The following is a 19,926-nucleotide window of genomic DNA, read 5'->3' on the forward strand; positions in this document are numbered from 1 at the left end:
CTAGTCCCTGCCATTTGCTACTACCTCCATGATGCTCTGCCCATCAGGGCCTAGAATCAACGGAGCCCAGGACTGGACTAAAGTCCCGGCAACTGTGACCTAAAACAAACCCCTCCTTCCCGCAGGTATTTTGCCACAGTAATGAAAAATCTGACTAGCACAGTCTTTAACCAAAAAAAGTCTCCATGTGTTCCTGAAATCAAAAGCTTTCAACACTTGTTTGGTTAGTGCCAGAGGAACCCTGTTGTCCTGCAGGGATCTACCGTGAGAGTAACATCAAGAAAACCTCAAGAAACAGAAAATCCACCCACAGACTGGGTTTTGCCCACCTTCCAGATAAATCTTTTCTCTTAAGAAGCTTCATTGTCATTCAAACTGATCGCTTATTACTAAATACGATTTAAATGGGTTAAATGCAAGTGAAAGACAATGAACAAAATATTCGTCTGTGTTACGATCAGCAGAACTTCTAACGGCATAGATGCATGGCAAAGTAAACACAAATCAACAAACAGAAGTGAAAACAACATGGAGCCAAGCAACCCATCCCTCCTGGGAACTGTGCTTTAAAAATAAATAAATAAAAAGAAAGCAACCTGCTTAAACAAAGACTGGATATGAAAGATACAATTATTAGTTAAATCATCTTAATGAAATATACAGACCTATGTGCTCTTATATAGATAATTCATGTGTAATTTTATTATCTCTCCAGGTTTAATTAAATCTGTGCCTTTTGGCTAATCAACAGCAATTAATAGGAGATGCTTATGTTCATACAACTTATAAGAAACACTGCTGTAGCTACCACTGAAAGTGTCTGTATGAAAACAAGGGTATACAAGATGGCGGGCAGGGTGGGGGGTGGGGTGTTGCCAGAACTGAGTAGCATCAGTCCAGGAAACAGAGCCCGTGTGTGTGTGTGTGTGTGTGTGTGTGTGTGTGTGTGTGTGTGTGTGTGTATGTGTGTGTGTGTGTGTGTGTACATAAATGTGATTCTGTGATTTACATAATGAAATCTCACGTTCTGGTTCTCATGGCTGGTGTAGTTCTGACACGGAGTTCCTACAACTCAATTTCCTGGGTGATAGAGATGGCAGGACAGTATTTGTGCCTATCATTTACTCCTGGACCCTGGTTCCGACCCGAGTTTCTACTGATCTGAATGGGGATAGGCCACTATTTAATTAGGTCACTCTTGGTGGGCGCCTACATGGGGGTGGATTGAATCTAAAATTGTACCTTTATAGAAACATCTAGACTAGTGTCTGACCAAATATTGTAATTCCATGGCCTAGCCGAGTTGACACATATATTAAACATAAATGAACCATCATAACTTTGGGAAGTGAAACAAAGAAGTGAGAATATTTATTTTAAAGTAGGAGACCAGAGACAGATGAATATTCTAATAAGACAAATATAATGAATGTCTTCTTTAGGTATGGCATTTTTCTGTGTAGAACTTAACAGAATTTGAATGGATTGAGAAGAGGAGGGTGTGAAATGAATGACTGATTGGAATAACCTGAATTGTTCGAATGTCATTTTGGTTTTCAGAATGCAAATTCACCCCCAGCAACTAAAACATGTGCACGAGTCATCTACGAATCATGAAAACGCAAAGTAAGAGAAGGGGCACTTATCAAAGGCCTGGAAAACTGAGTGTGTCATTTGTTTCATAACTTGTCATAAAATAAATGATGACTTCTTGCTCCTCAGCTTGGTGTCACCCTTTCAAACAAGCAAGATGACCGTTTCAAAGCCTTCATATCACTTGAGACTATAAAATCCTGGGAGGGAGAGAATCATGATACTGAGTCTAAATTATATATTTGGACAGTTGGCAAGCCCCTTGGCAATGCAAGAATAAACATCATGTCATTTCTGGTGGAAATTTGTTTTGCTTTGTTTTATGCTTATGCTTCATTAAAAATAACTTGGAGGAAAGAAAAAGTTTAAACCTCAATCTATAATAAACCAAGGTTTGGAGGGGGAAAGAAGGAGAAGCCTGCCCCTCCCGCACCATGCACCATATAATTCGAATAGCTCTGATTTGAGCATGAAGTTAGACTCATTAGCAGAAATGATTCTATGACTTGAGAAGGCTTTCAAATCACCCTCTACACCATTTTCCTCATTTCATGATATTGGAAATTATCAATCATGAAATTGTTTGGATGTCTACAAAAGCTCAGGAAAATGATGGCACTGCTGGGTCCTGGTGATTCTATGAAGAACCTTTGCCCCTGGCAGTTCAATTGGCTGCCATATTCTCTTCCTGGCCACAGCCCACCAAGCTGGCAGAAAGTTTGGCCAACAAGAGGCACCACTGTGAGCAATATATGTCATTCTTTCCTTTAGGTACGACAGCCTTCCTTGACACACAAAGGCAAGCGAGTGGAAATGGGCTGGGTTTCAGCTTCATTTTCCACCTCTTCTCTTTGGGAGTCTTTGGGCAAGGTGGGAAACACACAGTGGAGCTTCAACCCGAGCGGATACAACCCAGCAGTCCAGATAAGGTATTGAATATGACAATATCTGCTTGGCAAATGAATTCCAGTGGTTTTCAGTAGCTTTCTCTGCTGCTAGTTGTGTTGGTAGCAAATTTCACCCAACACTGTCCTGACAGATCAAGTTACAGAGCTTTCAGACACAAAGAACACTAACTCATGTAGAAACACATACACACACACACACATCAAAGAGGGAATAATGTGTGTTCTACTTTTACATTCTGCCCACCCTTCCTAGAATTCACCCTCAGAATAGGCAGCAAAGAGACAGCTATTTTCTTAGATACAAGAGAGGACAGCCATCTCAAGACTCTCCTTTCCAGGAAGAACGGGGCTGATTTTCTAGATATTTCCTCTTCAAGGGCAGTATCTCTGCCATTCCTGTCGGGGTTAGAAAGTTCCGGCCTGACCTGACAAGAAGCAGAACATGCAGAATGGAAGTAATACTGTGGATAGAGTCTGGGCCAGGAGAACGGTGTGCACCTGGAAGGATAGAGAAGTCGTTGGAGAGATTGAGGCACTGAGACCGTATAAGAGACTGGCAGGGACTGAATAAGGAGAGGAGGGGAGGGGACAGAGTGACATCTAGGGAAAATGCATTCCGCCCTGGCTATCACCTACCAGGAAGCTGGAAAAGGGCAGTGGTTAGAGCAAGCTAAGGAAGACACTGTTGAAGTCTCTGTCTTTTGGAATGTGCATATATTAGTGAGTATTGCTGAATTGGTGACTGATGATGATAACACATCAGGAAAAAATACTTTTGAAGAGTGTGTGTGTGTGTGTGTGTGTGAGAGAGAGAGAGAGAGAGAGAGAGAAGCAGTTCCTCACCTTTTCTCTACTCTCTTCCATTTACGTCTGCTCATCTAGTGTAGAAGAGAAGGCAAAGACAATCATGTAAAGCAGAAAGCGAACAGAATCAGATTCTTTACACAATTTTCCTTCTCCTCGCAGTAAGACCACTTTCATTTCAGTTCTAACTGTTCTCTGTTGTGAGAGGAGAATAGTGCTTCTGTTTTAGAGAACAAAATTTGAGCATACTCTGAGAAAGGATAGACAGTCATTAAGTTCCAGAGAAATTGTTCTACCAGGTCTGGATTCACTGGCGTTGTGTGAGAGTTGGGAACATGGCGGAGGCTTTTGATCTGTACCAAATAAGTATGTCAGTGTGGAGGCCCTGTCGACACCTCGAGGGATTTTCGTAGCCTTTGCTTTTCCTCCTTTTGTGATTTTTTTTTTTTTTTTTTTTGGCCGTTTGACTGCTCACTAGCAACGCTACAAGAAATACAAGAGGAAGTAAAAGAAGGTAAAATTCCAATCAATGGAGTGGTAGAAATTCTGATTTAGCTAAGAGGAAAGTTTGACATTCTGACTAAACATGCCGTTTGTGTTTATTTGTGAATATCAACAGTCGATCCTCTCTCTCAAATATAGACCACGTATTGTTGTGCTGGTACGGGCTTGGAGAGGGCCCCCGCTTTGTCAGAGTTGGCTGTCCTAGGTTCTGTCCTAGGCTGTCTGTTCCTTCCTTCAGCCAAATAATTGCTTCCTTTCTTGGAGCCGCCATTTCCTCAATTGTAATTTGGACTAGATGCTCGCAATTTGTTGAGGAAAAAAAAAATCCTTGGTTCCAATCAAGCTACTGGGAGTTACAGAAATGTACTTTAACAAAAACTCATTGTACTTGCCTAGCCTTCTTGTGGTCATCATTTTATAAGAAAGACATCTGGGCGTTAGGTGAACGTTTTGATCAGGAAATAGAGCTGCACCCCTCAGCTTGCTTTCACTCATCCCTTATCATTTTCCATGGTCCTATTCTTATAGATGCCAGTCTGTGGCTATTCTCGTGACTCACTCTCTTCCATTGGCAGTGGTCTTCACTTCTATCCCCTTGCCGGATGAGGATGATCTTGGCTGAGAATAATGTTTTCATCCCCCCTAGTTCAGGAACCTAGCTATTGAGTTCAATACCCTTCACATCTGAAGACTGAAGAGTATGCATATGTTAACAACTGTCATTCCTATATAATTCATATTTATTCTGATATAAATCTAGTTCTTACCCTAATTCAGACATACTGCCTGCTTCTCTTACTTCTGTATTATTGTTGTTTCCCAAACACCCTGTTTCTATGTAAAAATCTTTAACCAGAACACCCAGTTTGGGTCTATTCATTCTTTTCTGGATATCAGCATAGGAAGTACCTCATAGCTGTTCATGACTCACTTTGGCTCTCTGCTAATCATACATGTTTGCTCCTGTAGAATCAATGTTTATTACTGTATGTGTGAATTGAAAAGACACAATTGAAACTTTCAAAGAAAATCTTTAGTGAAGTTAATGCACATAGTCTTCTATATCAAGTACTCTTTTGCTATATAATATAAAGTAGAGTAATTTTGTTGAAATGTAAACACATGAGATGTAATTTAATTCTTCCCACAAAAAATGGTGTTTATGACAGGTCATAATGTCATTATGACAGCTTCATTTCTCATCACTTGCTTACCCATCTTTAAAAGGTGTTGATACTTCATCCTGAAACATTTTTTCCACTTGTTTTGAAATTGTGATTACAAAATGAAACAGGGTCGGTGCCTCTTACCAGTTGTGCTGTTTTCATTCTGGCCCTCAAGGGCAGGCCTTCTTCCTTGTGCTCGGTGCTAGATCCTTTTCCCATGTCACTTTTTTCCCATTCTGTTTTACTTCTTCTATCAAAACCCTTTGTTTTTCTCTCTCTCTGAAGAGATCCACCAGAGTTTCTAAAGCTTTCAGACACATACCTCATACATGTGTCTTGAGAAATGGATGCAATGAAGGAAGCTTGATATCTTTATAATGATAATTTAATGGCTACACTACTTGATGTTAGAAAAATCCTCAAAGTAAAATAGTCAGAATGAGATTACAATGTGTGCAGTCATTAAGCATATCTGATAGGCATGATATGAATCATAGATTAAAATGTGTTCTGAGTTAAATTTCATGCATTAGCTTAAACAATCCCCTATAGGATAAATAGTGTCTTGGCCTAGATTTTGATTATTATCTTTCATTCAGTCCCAAGAAGACCTTCAAACTTACTTGCCTGAGGCATTCGTAGGCTCCAGGTTTTTCACACTCATGAAAGAAAGATAACAATCACCCTGGAGAAGTGGGAAATCCTCTAGCAAAAATCAGTGTGGGATTATCTCTTTGTATCTTCACCCAATCAATCTCACTTTTTAAAAAATATTAATTTATTTTTATCCGTTCACTTAACTCTTCAACCATAATCCTGTATCAGGCTGGCTGCTGTGTGTTCACATTAACTAAAAGATAAGGGAGGGTGCTGTAGGTCTGAATGCTTGTAGTCCACACAAATTTATATATTAAAACCCTACTGCAATGAGGGGACACAGAAAGAAACTTCCACCGAGGAACATCACACAGCAAATCTGCTCTCTTCACCTTGGACTTCCCAAGCCTCCAGAACTGATAGAAATCAAGCTCTGTGGCTTATAAGCTACTGTCCTGTTGTGATTTGCTAGAGAAGCCTGAACTGCCTAAGACACGCGGTATAGCTGAAGTGGGTATGGACCATAATTCCCAACCATGTCACCCTGAGTACCGTATTCTCCAATGTTGTAATCTGGAATGTCCAAATCTCAAAAAAGACTCAAATCCTGAAAGATGAAAATCCCAAAAAAACCAATTGTGAAGAAAAAATAATCTAAAAATATCTTTCAAATTCTTGCTCCTTTTTTTATTTTAGAAATTGAGCATTCCTTGATACGTTTTCTGTTGCTTTGGGTACACATACATGGTCATCGGCACAACCACAGATTTGGTAGAGCCAATACTCGTAGCCAAATGGCTTATTCTTCTATGCAAACGATTCATTTCAAGCCAATCGTGAACTTTCATGGCTTCTGAGGCAAACACATTTTTAATTCAGTAGAATCTCTTGGAACTGTATTAGGCACAATGAATGCCAATGCAGATAAGTGCTGTGGTTTTAGCCAGAACTGTTTGCCATACCACACAGAAAGCCACTTATTTTACATTTTCTGTCAAATGCACGAAACTAAATGGAAACCCAGATCACACAGACACAAGCTTCATGGGTTAGCTGAACTTTCCTTTGGGGTGTCCAAATGACACCTAAGTCCAGATCTGTCATCATAACTGAAGGATTCAGCTGAAACCAGTTTTCTTCCATAAGATCCACCATATCTTCCAAGTAAAGGTGTATAAAATTTAACACACAAACAGATCAATATGTTCTGGAATTTTCAGATCCAACACGGGGTGTGACTTGTATGAGGATGATCAACATCAATAGTGATTACTTTGAAAATGCCTTGTTGTCACTGTTTTTTAGGTACCCTGTGTCTTGTACAGATGATTATCTGATTTGGGGGAAGGGAATGGGGAATCACAAAATGGTGAGACACAGCACCAAGGGTGAACCAGTGCAACAGCGATACACACAAGGCACTATGTTGGGAATGAACTTTACAGCTTGGTGGGAGGGGAGCCAGGGGGGAGGGAAAGTGGGAGAAAACAAGGGAGGGGGTAACACTGTTCAACCAGAAATGTGTTCATTACCTTACTTACGTCACTGTAACCCCTCTGCACATCACCTTTACAATAAAATAAAGTTTCAAACAACACAAAAGAGAAAGTGCCATCCATTAGTCAAAGTGAAGCATCAATTCACTGTGCTTTGTTAGATTTGATGGTTGAGAGACCACGTCAGCCTTCTTCAAGCATCAAATCTCTAACCAAGAAGAGTACGTCATGTAACGTGCTTTCTAACACAGAAGGGACCTCTACATCAGCAAAGGTCTTTGGTTCAGAAGGTCACCAAGCTTGACACCACGTCTCACTTCTCCTTTTGCAATGAAGAAAGGAAATCATTGATCAGACATTCTGCCGGCACGCACAGAACTAGAAGAGGTCCATGTCCTTACCAGATGGGAGCTTTGGCCACACGTGGTATTGCATTTCTCTAGGGGCATTCTTGCCTAGAGGACGTGTCATAGGGTGTCAGCACTTGCATCTCTGCAGCGCGCTTGAAGGACACTCTTTCTAGTGGTCACGGCATGGCCTCTTCTAGACAACTCATACTTGCTAGTGATATTAACTGTAGACTCAATTTCCCCAAAATACAACGAGGTCTTGGAGACTGAGACTAAGAACCCCCCACCCCCACCAAAAGTGCTATTTTTGCAGATGGTTACTCTTGCTTATAATGGCTGAATGCTCATGTCTATTACAATAATGCTTATTTCACATACAATAACATGACTTTAAAAATTTTTTAAGATTTTTTACAGCTCTCAATGTTATTTAAAAACCTCTTCCTTTCCCTGTTGATATATTGTTACTCGTTGGCTCCTGTAGCTTCCACGAACTGACTTTCTACTTTATGAAATAATCATCTGCTCTGCTTGCTGTGATGGTACTAATAGGGGAAAAAAAAACGAAAAATATTTTCATGATAAATTTCATCAATATTTAGAAGACTACGTTGTTGGAAAACATCTGTGGTTTTCTCTCACAGTGTTCAGTGTTTCCCCCTCTGGAGCAGAATGTGATGCAGAGGACGAAATAAACACATAGAATGTCAAGTTCCTTGAAAATATTTGATTCTCCTTTCCATGTGTTGTTGGAGCAGTGAACCCTGACACAAACATGCTTTTCTGAGGTTCTGATGTTTAATGACTTGCACTGCGAATTATATCTGCTGAGAACCCTTACAATGGTGCTTTATTTCATTTTCTACATCACTGTCTCCTTTCAGCTCACAACCTGAATGTCTTAAAAAGGACACGAGATTTGGGGAATTTCTGCAGCCCATCTATTTCAAGTTAGTCCATTCTTCCATACTAGAAAACCAACAGGAATTGTCAACTGAATCCATCATCATCCGTGCCCTGCATATACAAAAATATACCTTCTTTCTTTGACTATTGTGCAAAATTAAGTGTATAATGTATGCCTTTGTGACTTGTGGCAAACCCTGATTCATCTAACACCGTCTAGGCAGATGTGAGTCTATACACGAAGGGGATCTTTTCCCAACAGAACCTTTGCCATTTCAAGAAGGAATTTTTACATGAGGTTACAAAATATTGTTATTCCAATTGTGGGGATGGGTTAGGAGCCCAATGGAGCACTAGAGAAAAGCACACCAAAAGTTCCAGGAGGCAGAGAGAAGCAAGGATTCCGGGATGGAATCAGGCAGAACAGGCCATCACATCCATACTGTTCTTTCTAGAAAAGGGGAGTAAATTAACATTAGATAGCCTGGTAACGGGTGAGTGCAAAGACTGGAGCAGCACAGGAATGATCTGAAAGGCGAGGGTTGGTTTGGGTAGAAGCTAAAACTTTCAGTGAGCTAAAATTTGAAAACATAAAGAACATCAACTCCAGTCAAAAAGAAGGAAATACAGATTCGATGCTAAGCAAGGCATTTAGATTTTCAGTGCCATGTTCCTGATGACTTCTTGGGTGGTGAGAGAGCAAGTCATTTCTTAGCAGCTCAGCTTCCAGTTGGCTCTGTTCTGCTGTGGGTATGACTGAGTTCTGAGCCCACAGACGGCCCCTTCTCCTTTGCCAGCTGCCTCTCCGTTTACAAAGTCCCACGGAACAGAGGGGACACATCTAAAACACGTAGTTCAGAAATGATTTCCTGATTCTATTTGATTGGCTCTTTTTGTGTCCTTCCTCCCTCCCTCCCTCCCTCCCTCCCTCCCTTCCTTCCTTCCTTCCATCTGTCTGTCCTCCCTCCCTCCCTCCCTCTCTTCCTTCCTTTCTGCCAATCCTAAGCTTGAACTCCAGGAACTCTGGGCTTTTTCAACTCAAAGCTAGCATTATGCCATTTGAGTTATATCTACTTCTGGCTCTTTTTAACTATAACACATTTGTGACAATTATAAGACCAGTATACCTATGGATAAAAATTTATAAAAAGTCTTTCTGCTCTACATTTAGTAAAAATAATGGTTTACTAGCAAGCATCAATATGCAAGTGACTTTTTTCTGGGGGGGGGGGTGTCTAACCTTAGAAATAACTAGTGCAGTCCAACTGTTTTAGGTGCGATCCATCAATATTGACTGAACTTCTCCATCTGATTTAATACACGAAGGTAAGACGTCTGAACCTAACGAAAATAAAGTAATTCACAATATTAGTCAGGTCAGAAACCACATCAGCAGTAGAGAGTGAATAAACAAAATGGTTTGGCCTCGATGTTTAAAGTTAATTGTGTCAAGAGTCTATGTAAGCAGTAGGAAAACACGCCAGGGGAAGCTAGAATCCTTCAGTGCCCAAGCTTTGGGTTTATATGAACTTGACTTGGCTTGCAAGGCCTGCTGTTCCCTCGGGCCCCGCCCACCTGTCCATCCGCAGGCTCCGCCCCGCCCCCTAGCTCCGCCCCCACGCCGCAAAGCGTCCAATCCCGATCCTCGGCTCGGCATGGCTCCGCCCACCTGTCCATCCGCAGGCTCCGCCACGCCCCTAGCACCGCCCCCCACGCCCAGGGGTGGGACGGGAGGCTGCAAAGCGTCCAATCCCGATCCTCGGCTCGGCCCGGCCCCGCCCCCCCCCACGCCAGCCCGCCCGCCCCCCACGGGCGCTCCGTTTCCCTGGAGACGCCCGGCGCGTCCCCTCTTCCAGCTCCCGGCTGAGCCAGGCCCCGAACCAACGCGGCGGAGGGAGCGCCCGGCCCCTGCCGCACCTTCCACCCCGACTCCACCGCCAGGAAACCCGGCTCGTCCCCCTCCCTCCCCTCCCAGAGCCGGACCACCGAGGTTTGTGATGCCCGGGGCTGAGGGTCAGGCTGGGACCGGACGGGACGGGCCGGGCCGGGCTGGGCGGCTAGCTCCAGGGAGAGGCGGGCCGTCCTTGCGGGCGGGCTGACCCCCCCCCTCCACCCATGGGCGGGGCTCCAGCTTCCAGAAGGGAATGGGAAGAGTAGGGCAAGGCCCCAGGACGGAGGGGACAGACACGGCCCCAAGGAAGTCAGTCTCCCAGTCCCGGGAACTCTGGACCTCCCCCAAGTCACGAGTGGGGTGGGAGGAAGCGTGTAATTTCTATTTATTTAACAACCTGCCTAATGGCCACAGAGCGCTGGTGTCCAAAATATATATTTATATTTTATATATTTATATATAAATATATAAGATATATATTTATTATATATTTATACATAAATATATGGAGAGTATATATATGTATATATATGAGAGAAGGGATAAATAGCTAATAGCTTTTTAAACTTGTTCTTCTGTCGTTTTTTCTTTTTCTTTCATGAGGAGACAATGTGTAATAGGAGGGGGAAAAAACAAAACTCAGGCCTCCCGAATAATGCCGCGTCGCGTCACGGTGGTGAAACCACACTTATTTTGAGCTCTTCTGATGGTGCATAAGAAATTTGCTTGCTGGAGTAGGTTGGTTACAAGCTCTTACTTCAGAGTAACCAGACCCCAGAGAGACTGGTCGGCCTCAGCCCTGGCCCTCCCCAAGTGGCATCCCTGCTAATCCCTCCCTCCCATGTGTTTGCTTTGGAGGGCATCTCCGGGGGTCGTGGGCAAGAGGGTTCGTCTTTGAAGAATTTTACTTGGTGGGGCGGCCAATAATTTCAACTCACACCGTGGGACACAGTCGACCTGACCCAGGCTTGCAAACCTTTCATCCTGTATTTCTTCATTCTCATTTGTCTTTGCATGCGGGGGCCAAACTTAGAGTCTGTAACTGCTAATACGAGAGCCAACCCGCAGATCAAAGAATGTACCAAATCTCTTCTGAATACCAACAGTGCAATGGCTCCGGGCGGCCTTTTGATCTTGTCTGAGCCCTGTGGTGCCACGTGTAGCACTGCCCACTTGCTGGCACGAGGGGGTGTGGGCTGCCTCTGGGTCCTTCTGGCAGACTGCCTCAGCCCGGGTTTCTGTGGCTAAGCTCATCCCCATACCAGCCCCAGAGGCCCCTTCCATTCTCCTCCTCACTCTCACAGTTCCTAGAAGTACCTCTCCTTCTCTCCTACCCACCAGAACCTGAGCCAGGCTCCTTCCCTCTGTCTCCTTCCTCCTGGGTTTCCTTCTGTGGTGAGAAGCTGGGAGGAGCCCAATCGTTAAGGGGGCAAGCGTTCCAGTTCTGCTCCTGGTCGAGCTCAGTCCCCATAGAACACTAGTGGGCTGGATTCCTCATTGTTGATTCTGGGTGGAAGGAAGCTTCCCTGGGAACTAAGAAGGCTGTCTGGCCGCCACTCACGTTACAAAGCCCAGGAGGCTTTCCTCACCGCAGGTGTAACTACACCCTGACAAGACGTCCCCTAAACACGCTCACACTTCTTTCTACTCGTGTGCCTCTTCGCTGCTTCTACTTGCTAGAACACAACGGCTTCCTATTTTAAGGAAACCAAGCATCAGTACGATGGAATGTATGCAGATAAAAGGGATGTCAATTACTTAGACAAGGATAGTAGCACTAATGAGAATAATTGGGTACAGGATGCCGTTAAACATTGGGTACATTTCGAATACCATCCGAAAATCTAGATCACACATGGTCTATGATATAAGGCAGAATTGGCCAATAAGCCTGGGTGAGGTAAGATACGGGGTTTGGGACCAAGACACAGCTGGCTCTATTTCCACCCTCACTCCCGGCTTAAGCTTCCCAGCGTAGATGAGCTGAGCGATATTTTTTTTCAACGTTCACTTAATAACTTTTCTCCTACTTTATAATTCAGCTCTGACCACCCCCCATTCAGCGTTTGTGCCTTGAGGCTTGCCAGCAGGGCTTGCGATACTTACATTAAACTAAATTTAAGAGTAAAGGTGTTCCTGCTGCTCATGCACTCAGATCAGAGGAGAGCAAAACGAAGGAACTGGCAGCTGAAACTTTAATGGTAGGAAACGTTGACTCAGAATTTGAGGGAGGAAAAAAAAAAATCACAGTTGATCTGTGTGACAAAGATACATTTGCACTTGATTTTATTAGACACTCGCGTTTCCTAGCAAAAGTTTTCTATCCGCAGTGATCATGAAAAAGGGGTTGCTTTCATGCATCGCGCTGGTGGGCCAACTGCGTGGGGCGTGTGGAGCGCATCAGAGTGTCTGTCTGCACGGGTTTGAGGGGGCTGCAGGGCGAACCCTTCAAAAGCCCCTGCCGTTGCGTAGAGATGACCCTGGCTTTGATGCGCATCGCACAGTGCAGTATGAAAGCAACTGCTTCCACGGGCCCTGCGTTGGCAAATGAACAGCATCTGTGGCACACGCGTGCGCACAAGCACACACGCTGGTACTGGAGTTGGAACTCAGGGACTGGTTGCTGTCCCTTAGCTTCTTCCTCTCAAGGCTAATCGTCTACCCCTTGAGCCACAGCTCCACTCTGGGCTTTTTTTTTGGGGGGGGGGTGGTTAATTGGAGATAAGAATTTCCTGAGCTTTCCTGCTTGCTCTGACTTCCAACCCGAATCCTCCCATCTCAGCCTCCTGAGTAGCTGTGAATACAGGTGTGAGCCACCGGCGTCCAGCCCCATTTGTCCTATTATTATTATTAGTTTTTGGGGTTTTTTTTAGCAGAAGTATCTATCGGTTCTTTCGCAATGAAAGGAAGCCTTTGCAACGTGGGAACGTTATTCTATTGTATCAAGCCTCCTGAATGAAGATCACGGAGGGGGCCTCCCTCGTCGCGCCCGCGTTTCTTCCCCGGTGCTGGGGTTTCCGTCGCTTTGATGGCGTGGCCCGCCTTTCTCGTGGCTCGAGCTGTAGCGCTCCGTAGTTCCCACAGAGGGTGCCAGGGTAACTCCTGACACACATGCCCTCCTCGCCACGTGTGTCTCACACTCCCCCGCCAGCAGTGCACCTGGGCTCACTTGCCTCGAATCGGGGGTGGGGCTTGAACTCAGGGCCTGAGCACTGGCTTCCTTTTGGTCAAGGCTAGCACTCTGCCACTTGAGCCACGGCGCCACTGCTGGCTGTTTCCTTATATGTGGTGCTGAGGAATCGAACCCAGGGCTTCGTGCATGCGAGGCGAGCGCTCTACCGCTAGGCCACCTTATCATCATGAAAGTGATCCAGGACCAGACCCTAAGAGTGCGTGCCCCTCATTGGGATAGTAGCCCTCCTTGGAGCCCCATGCTGTCCCTAAGGACTGTGAGGAAGCCCGAGTCATGTGAGCAGACCTCACGAATGGGTTCCAGCTGACAACCTCAGCGAGGCCCCATCCATAGGAAACTTTGACCTTCAGATTCCTGCAGACACCACTGGGTTCCTCCAGCTCTCAGGCTCCAGTGGACACTTGGCGAGGATGAAGCGGAACCAAGTCATCTCTATTGTGCCTGGCCCAAATTCCTCAAACACAAGCAGGAGTGTGAGAGAGATAAAGGTGTTTGGAACTGGCTTTAAAACCACCGCACACCTTGACGTGTTCTGTTATACATCACAGGAGAGCTGAGGGCCTCTGGGGCAGCTGCCCCCCCCCCCCCTGTTGAGAATCTTCCTCAGCATCCATCTCTGCCAAGGGACGTCTTCGTTTGTAAGTGACAGTGTTCTTAGAAAACAAGTATGAGATAGTTTCAGTTATTGCTTATAATAGGGGGAAAAAAAACCCCACCAGACACCCGAAATGCTTATTTATCCTAAATATCTTGCTTTCCTTGCAGTCATGACCCTCTAACAAAACTTTCACCCAAGCTGCTGATTAGCTGACTCTTCAAGGCAGTTATCAGGTTTTCTCCTTAAGCCGCTGTGGTGAAGATGCAGGCAGGGAATAAATTGGCCAAAGAGGCAGACCGTAAAAGAAAATAATGAGAGAAGCAACCTGTAGAATCCACTCGCGAAGAATTGCTCTCAAATAACCCAACCAGCGCTCCACCTAGACGAGAATGCTTACCGTGACAGATTGCGCGTCGTTAATCATGCGGTAACGGATCACTTGAACATGCATTCTTTAAAATTCTATTTCTGCTTCATTTTTACAGTCCAAAATGACCACCTTTCCCCCACTGCCCGTGACGAGGACAAGACTTTCTGTGTTAGCGAGACAGAAGCTACCATGCTCCAAAGGAAGAATTCCAAGGTATGCACCCTGCTTCTTGTTTCTTTTCCTGTGGAATAAAATTCCCCCGATAAGAGAGAGGGGTGGCATAGCTCAGAAAATAAAATGTGTTTAAGGAGCAGAGCATCAGTGGCTCACACCCGTAATCCTAACTACTCAGGAGGCTGAGATCTGAGGATTGCATTTTGAAGTCAGCCCAGGCAGGAAAGTCTGTGAAACCTTTATCTCCAATTAACCACCCCAAAAGCCAAAAGTGCAGCTGTGGCTCAAATGGTAGAGTGCTAGCCTTGAGTAAAAAAAGGCTCAGGGATAGTGTCTAGACCCTGAGTTCAAGTCTCAGGAAAGGCGCACACACACACACACACACACACACACACACACACACACTTAGGAAAGTAGACAAATGCATGATGGTATTCAGATATTCAAATTTGCTGTTGCCAAAGTATCAGCGAAGCTCACTCCAGTGCCACAGGTGTATTTATTGGCCAACGCAGTGCTTGTGGAATTAGTTTCTTTCATACCGCAATTGTGTTGTTGGGGCCGATAGAGTGGGAACATGTTTTCTTTTGTAAATGTGTGCAGAGAGAGGAAAGCAGAAGCTTTAAGAATGGAAAGTAGACAGCTTTTCATCCACATGGCCCCTGAATGCTGACTTGGGAAACAGGAGGGAAAAGCCATACTCCCCAAGATAGACTGGATGATGATGTGAATTAGCTCTTGAAATGACCCTGGGGCCAGAAAATGTACTATGAAACCCACGGCTGCCGGGGAAGGGTGCTGAGCTACTGTACTGTAGTTCCGTGGAGAAAATGCAGAGCAGGGAACTTGATGCATTTAATCCTATTTAGGAATGCTGACTGAGATTGTGCTACTTTGTCACCATTTCATTTGATTGGCTTTTACTATCCTGCCTCTTACTTGTCAATATAAATAATTTGCATATGTAAGTTTCACTGTTTTCCTCACTTATGTCTCAACTCCTCTGAGGAGTACTGATCCAAGTATGACATCGCTTCTTTGTTCTCACACCTTATTTTGATTATTTCTGGGGAAAAAGCAAACGCCCTGAATTAAGATAAAGATGTAGTTAAATGAACGTAAAGGTTCTTTTAAGATAGTAAATCAAGAATTTCCTTTTCGTGTCGTTGCCAAATTTTTCAATAGCTGCAAACTTCCTGTGAATACATGCCTACGTATACATGTTCCAGTGTTTTACTTTTGAGTATTGTGAAATATTTACACAATCTGAACAGGCTTGTTCTGCTTTTGTTTGTTTGGTGCTGGCCCTGGGCTTGAACTCAGGGCCTAGCTGCTGTCCCTGCCCTTTTGTGCTCCATGCTAGCACTCTACTATTTGAGCCACGGCTCTTCTCCAGTCTTTTAGTGATTAATTGGGGATGGGTCTTACAGACTTTCCTGGCCAGAGTGGCTTTGAATCTCAGCCTCCTGATAAGTTATTATTACAGATGTGAATGATCGAGATTATATTTTTTCCCCAAGGTGAGTAAAAATATAGTCTAGTCTTACATCCTGAAAATAAGATGGACTTTAAAGAAAAATTATTGAAGAAAATATTTAATCACCTACCATTTTAGGCAGAGTTTATATAAACATACTTTAATAATAACATTTTAAATAAAACAGAGATTTTTTAAAAAAAAATTAGTCTTGAATTACCCTAGTTAGGTTAACTGTTTTCTTTCTTCCTTTTTCTAGTTTTCTTTCTTACTGCATTTTTATTGCTGTTATCAAGGGGTTATAGGTAATAACTCAGGTAGAGGGTACGTTTCTCTTTGAACAAGGTTGACTATTTCAAAGATGCAAGGAGACATGAGGAATGAACTTGCTGAAACTTGCTGAAAGTACTTTTTAAAAAATGATTTGCACCTTGAATCTCTATCAACAATTGGAGTTTCAGGTGTGATTTGAAACAACTACCCAAGCAGCATTTACAGGGAAAATTTTTTAAAAAGACTTGGAACAAATGCAGCTTATACATTTGTATCAGATAGGTGTGCCTGATTCAAGATTCTATGCCACACAGAACAAAATTTCCCCAGTGAGATGCTTAGGACTGTGAAACACCATGAACTAGACAAAGGCCCGATGAACTCAGAGCAGTCTCCACTTGAGGATGTTGCCTGTTGGTATTTTATTTGTATCTTATTCATATACTTCCCTATTAAAATGGAAATTTTGAAGTGATCTATCAGTAATTCAGTTCTCTAGCTATTCAAAATATTTATTAGCAATGCTGTTATGATAGCTGACCTACACATTTCTGTTCTCTTAGTGGCCTTCTAGGTGTTTGACACTGTCAAATGGCCTGTACTGCTTGCTTACTTCTTCCTATTTCATTTAGGTCTCAATTGATCAAAGAGAAAGCTGACATAGATTGTTACCTGGAGGCGAATATCAAAGGCTTATCAAAAGAGGAGGTTGCAGCGTAAGTACACCCTCTTAAAGGCTTTAATATCAAGTTTGTTTCTTTTGTCTTGATTCTTTATTGAAATTTCAATGATCCTGGGTAGTACACTTTTTCACTGGAACATAGCATTTAAATATTTAAACTCATATTAAATAGTGATAAGTCATATTTATTGATCTTACACATATCAAGGTGTATAATTTTCACTTTCCTATTCTTATATTTACTGAGATAGTATTCGCTCACATTTGCACTATTTAGTTAAGTCTGCACATTCATTGCTTCTCAACCTCCATTTTAAGGTATATTTCCTGTATTGGGGAGAAACTTGCTTTTAAGAGGAAGACTTTCCCTCAGTGGTTAAACAAAAAGCAAAAATAACTCTTAGTAATGTATATTTTTCCCTCCTCCAAGAACCTACAAAAAGAATCAGTTTGAAAATAATTTGAAGTCATCTGGGTTTATTTTCAGAATGCACAATGTAAACTTTGCCATGTTATCTCCAGTTAGAATGTGGTATGTAGGATAAATGAAAGCGTTCTAGAAATCCATGCTGGTCAGAGAGAAAGGAGTTGCGACCTCAAACAGGAGCTGAGCACTTAATCCTGCTCTCCTTTGGGTGTATTGATCATTATAGTCCATTCTTTCGATCTAAGTATTAGAAACTGAGAATCTTCGGCATGTGTGTGCATGCATGGAATTCATTTATGTCTTCAATTATAATATTCTTGGCAACCAAATGTTTTATTTAATATTTTATTAACATTTTTATATTTATTAAATTATCTAAAATCCTGAAATTCTACTGTTGACATTTTCTAAGGATATTTTAGCCATTTCATTGGAAATTATCTTTGGTGATTTGTATACAAATGTGGAAAAACAAAGTAGTCCGTTGTGTCAATAGACCCTCTGTAGACTGACATTTACAATAACTGTTGTCACGTCTGTGAGCTCTGTAGTGGCCCTCTGTAGTACTTAGGACTGCCGTGTAGAGTGCTAAGAGTACTTAGCACTAGTACTTAGCTAGTAGTGTGCAATAAATCATTGGAAAATATTGTTGAGCTTTTGTTGGGATTGGACAAAATTTATGTGTTACTTTGGGAGAACCGAGGTCATTACAATATTGAGCCCCAACTAACAAAACCCACATTTTCAATATTGTGAGGGGTATACCTTCACACTCCTGCATCCAGTGAAAATGACTTTACAATGCTACAAGGCACAAAGCTTCACACACACACAGCTTTTTAGTAAATATACATCGCCAACAGTTTTAGTTTCTGCTTAATCACAAATGAGTTTTTGATGTTATTAAATTATTTTCTAGCAGATGCTAAGATTATATATTTACCAGGTTTTCTAATTGTTAGCTCTTCTTACAAATTTGGAACAAATCCTGCTTAACAAGTATAGGTTTGTGTGTGTGTGCACGCGCGCGTGCTTGCCTAAGCTTTGCATCTAAGTCATGATGATCTTGATTTCTGAATTTTCTTTTGCTCAGCTACAATTAGGGATTATGTCAGATGAGCTACGGACTTTTTCGTCTCTCGATATACTGGAACATCTCAGATGAAAGGGGAATTTCTTACTTTTAGTGGAACTCCCTTGCAAAACCAAATAGTTACGGTTCCTTTTGTAAGAAAAGGGATTAGGTCTTCTAATTGGTCTTTTAAGTCTTTTCTAGCCAGTACCAGTCTTTTTTTTTTTTTAACAATGTCTACTGATAAAAAAAAATTGTATTTTTATGGGACGTTAATGATGGTGTTTTCTATTAACGTTTAAATGTTTCCCACATCCACTGAAATAGTCTGTGTATCTCAGAGTTTGACACACTAATGACTGGCCCTGTGGGTTCCAGAATGAGACCGCTTGGATGAATAGCCCAGCTCTGTCGCTCACACTGAGTGTGCCCTTCCCTAGTTCTGAGCCTCTTTGTACCAGTTTCTCCCTCTGCAAAATGGAGAGAATAATAATAGTTTACCCATCTGATTTTTAAATGTGGTGCAAGGTTTAAGAAAGATATATTGAGAATAGCAGCTCGGTGTTTCTGGGACTTCAGGTGACAGCTTGCAATTTTATTTATTTATTTTGCCTTCTTACAACTTGTTTTTTTTTGGTCTCTATTTTATTAATGTTTTGTTTTACCTAGATATTTCTTTTTTGTTTTTTGGGTTTATTTCGCTGTTTCTTTTTTAAGATTTTTTTTCTTTTGTTAAGTTCTTGTATTCTGAGTTGAAGCTAGATTTCTCTTTACCTGTACCGTTTATTCCTTTGTGTGTGTGTGTGTGTGTGTGTGTGTGTGTGTGTGTGTCCTAGGGCTTGAACCCCCTACCTGAGCACTGTCCCTAAACTTTTTGCTTAAAGATAGAGCTCAACCACTTGAGCCACAGCTCCACTTCTGGCTTTTTGGTGGATAAGTGGAGATAAAAGCCTTGTGACCTTTCCTGCCCAGGCTGGCTTTGAACTGGGATCCTCAGATCTCAGCCTCCTGGTTGCCCAGGATTACAGGTGTGAGCCACCAGCATCTGGCTATTCCTAATTTTTAATAAATTCCATCCTACAAACTTCCTCGGGCCTATTGTGATTATTTCTTCCTCCAGATTTTGATGTTTAGGTGTTTTAAAAGTCCGAATTATAGTAATGTCCGTAATGGTTTCATCTTTAGGAAATAAATAAGTTAGTAATATATTTTTAATTTTTCAGACAAATACTTTTTCGTGTTTTTGTCAGCAGGGAATGCACAATTATTAATAGCAAATATTCTGTGAATGATAACATTGTTTTGAAAAGTTCTAATTTTTATAAATATTCTGTGTTCAGAAGATAAATATATTCTCTACTTGCTAGAAAGTTTAGGCAGAAATATCTATCAGAATTCAATGATCAGCTCAAGTCGGTTATTTCCATTAACTTGGGCACTGGCTA

General features: G+C 42.6%; 1 protein-coding gene across 1 annotated transcript in view; it reads left to right on the forward strand.

Annotated features, from left to right (window-relative positions):
* The first annotated feature begins 10,254 nt into the window (after positions 1-10,254).
* The window catches only part of Ttc29 (tetratricopeptide repeat domain 29), a 99,472-nt gene continuing 89,800 nt past the window's right edge, over positions 10,255-19,926 (forward strand). Inside the window, exons 1-3 of the mRNA XM_048333553.1 lie at positions 10,255-10,314; positions 14,492-14,589; positions 16,933-17,016. Of these exons, the coding sequence (XP_048189510.1) occupies positions 14,498-14,589; positions 16,933-17,016 (176 nt within the window). The 5' untranslated portion in view covers positions 10,255-10,314; positions 14,492-14,497. The remainder of the gene's footprint in view (positions 10,315-14,491; positions 14,590-16,932; positions 17,017-19,926) is intronic.

The sequence above is a fragment of the Perognathus longimembris genome, chromosome 24, assembly GCF_023159225.1.
Source record: "Perognathus longimembris pacificus isolate PPM17 chromosome 24, ASM2315922v1, whole genome shotgun sequence".
Lineage (NCBI taxonomy): Eukaryota > Metazoa > Chordata > Mammalia > Rodentia > Heteromyidae > Perognathus > Perognathus longimembris.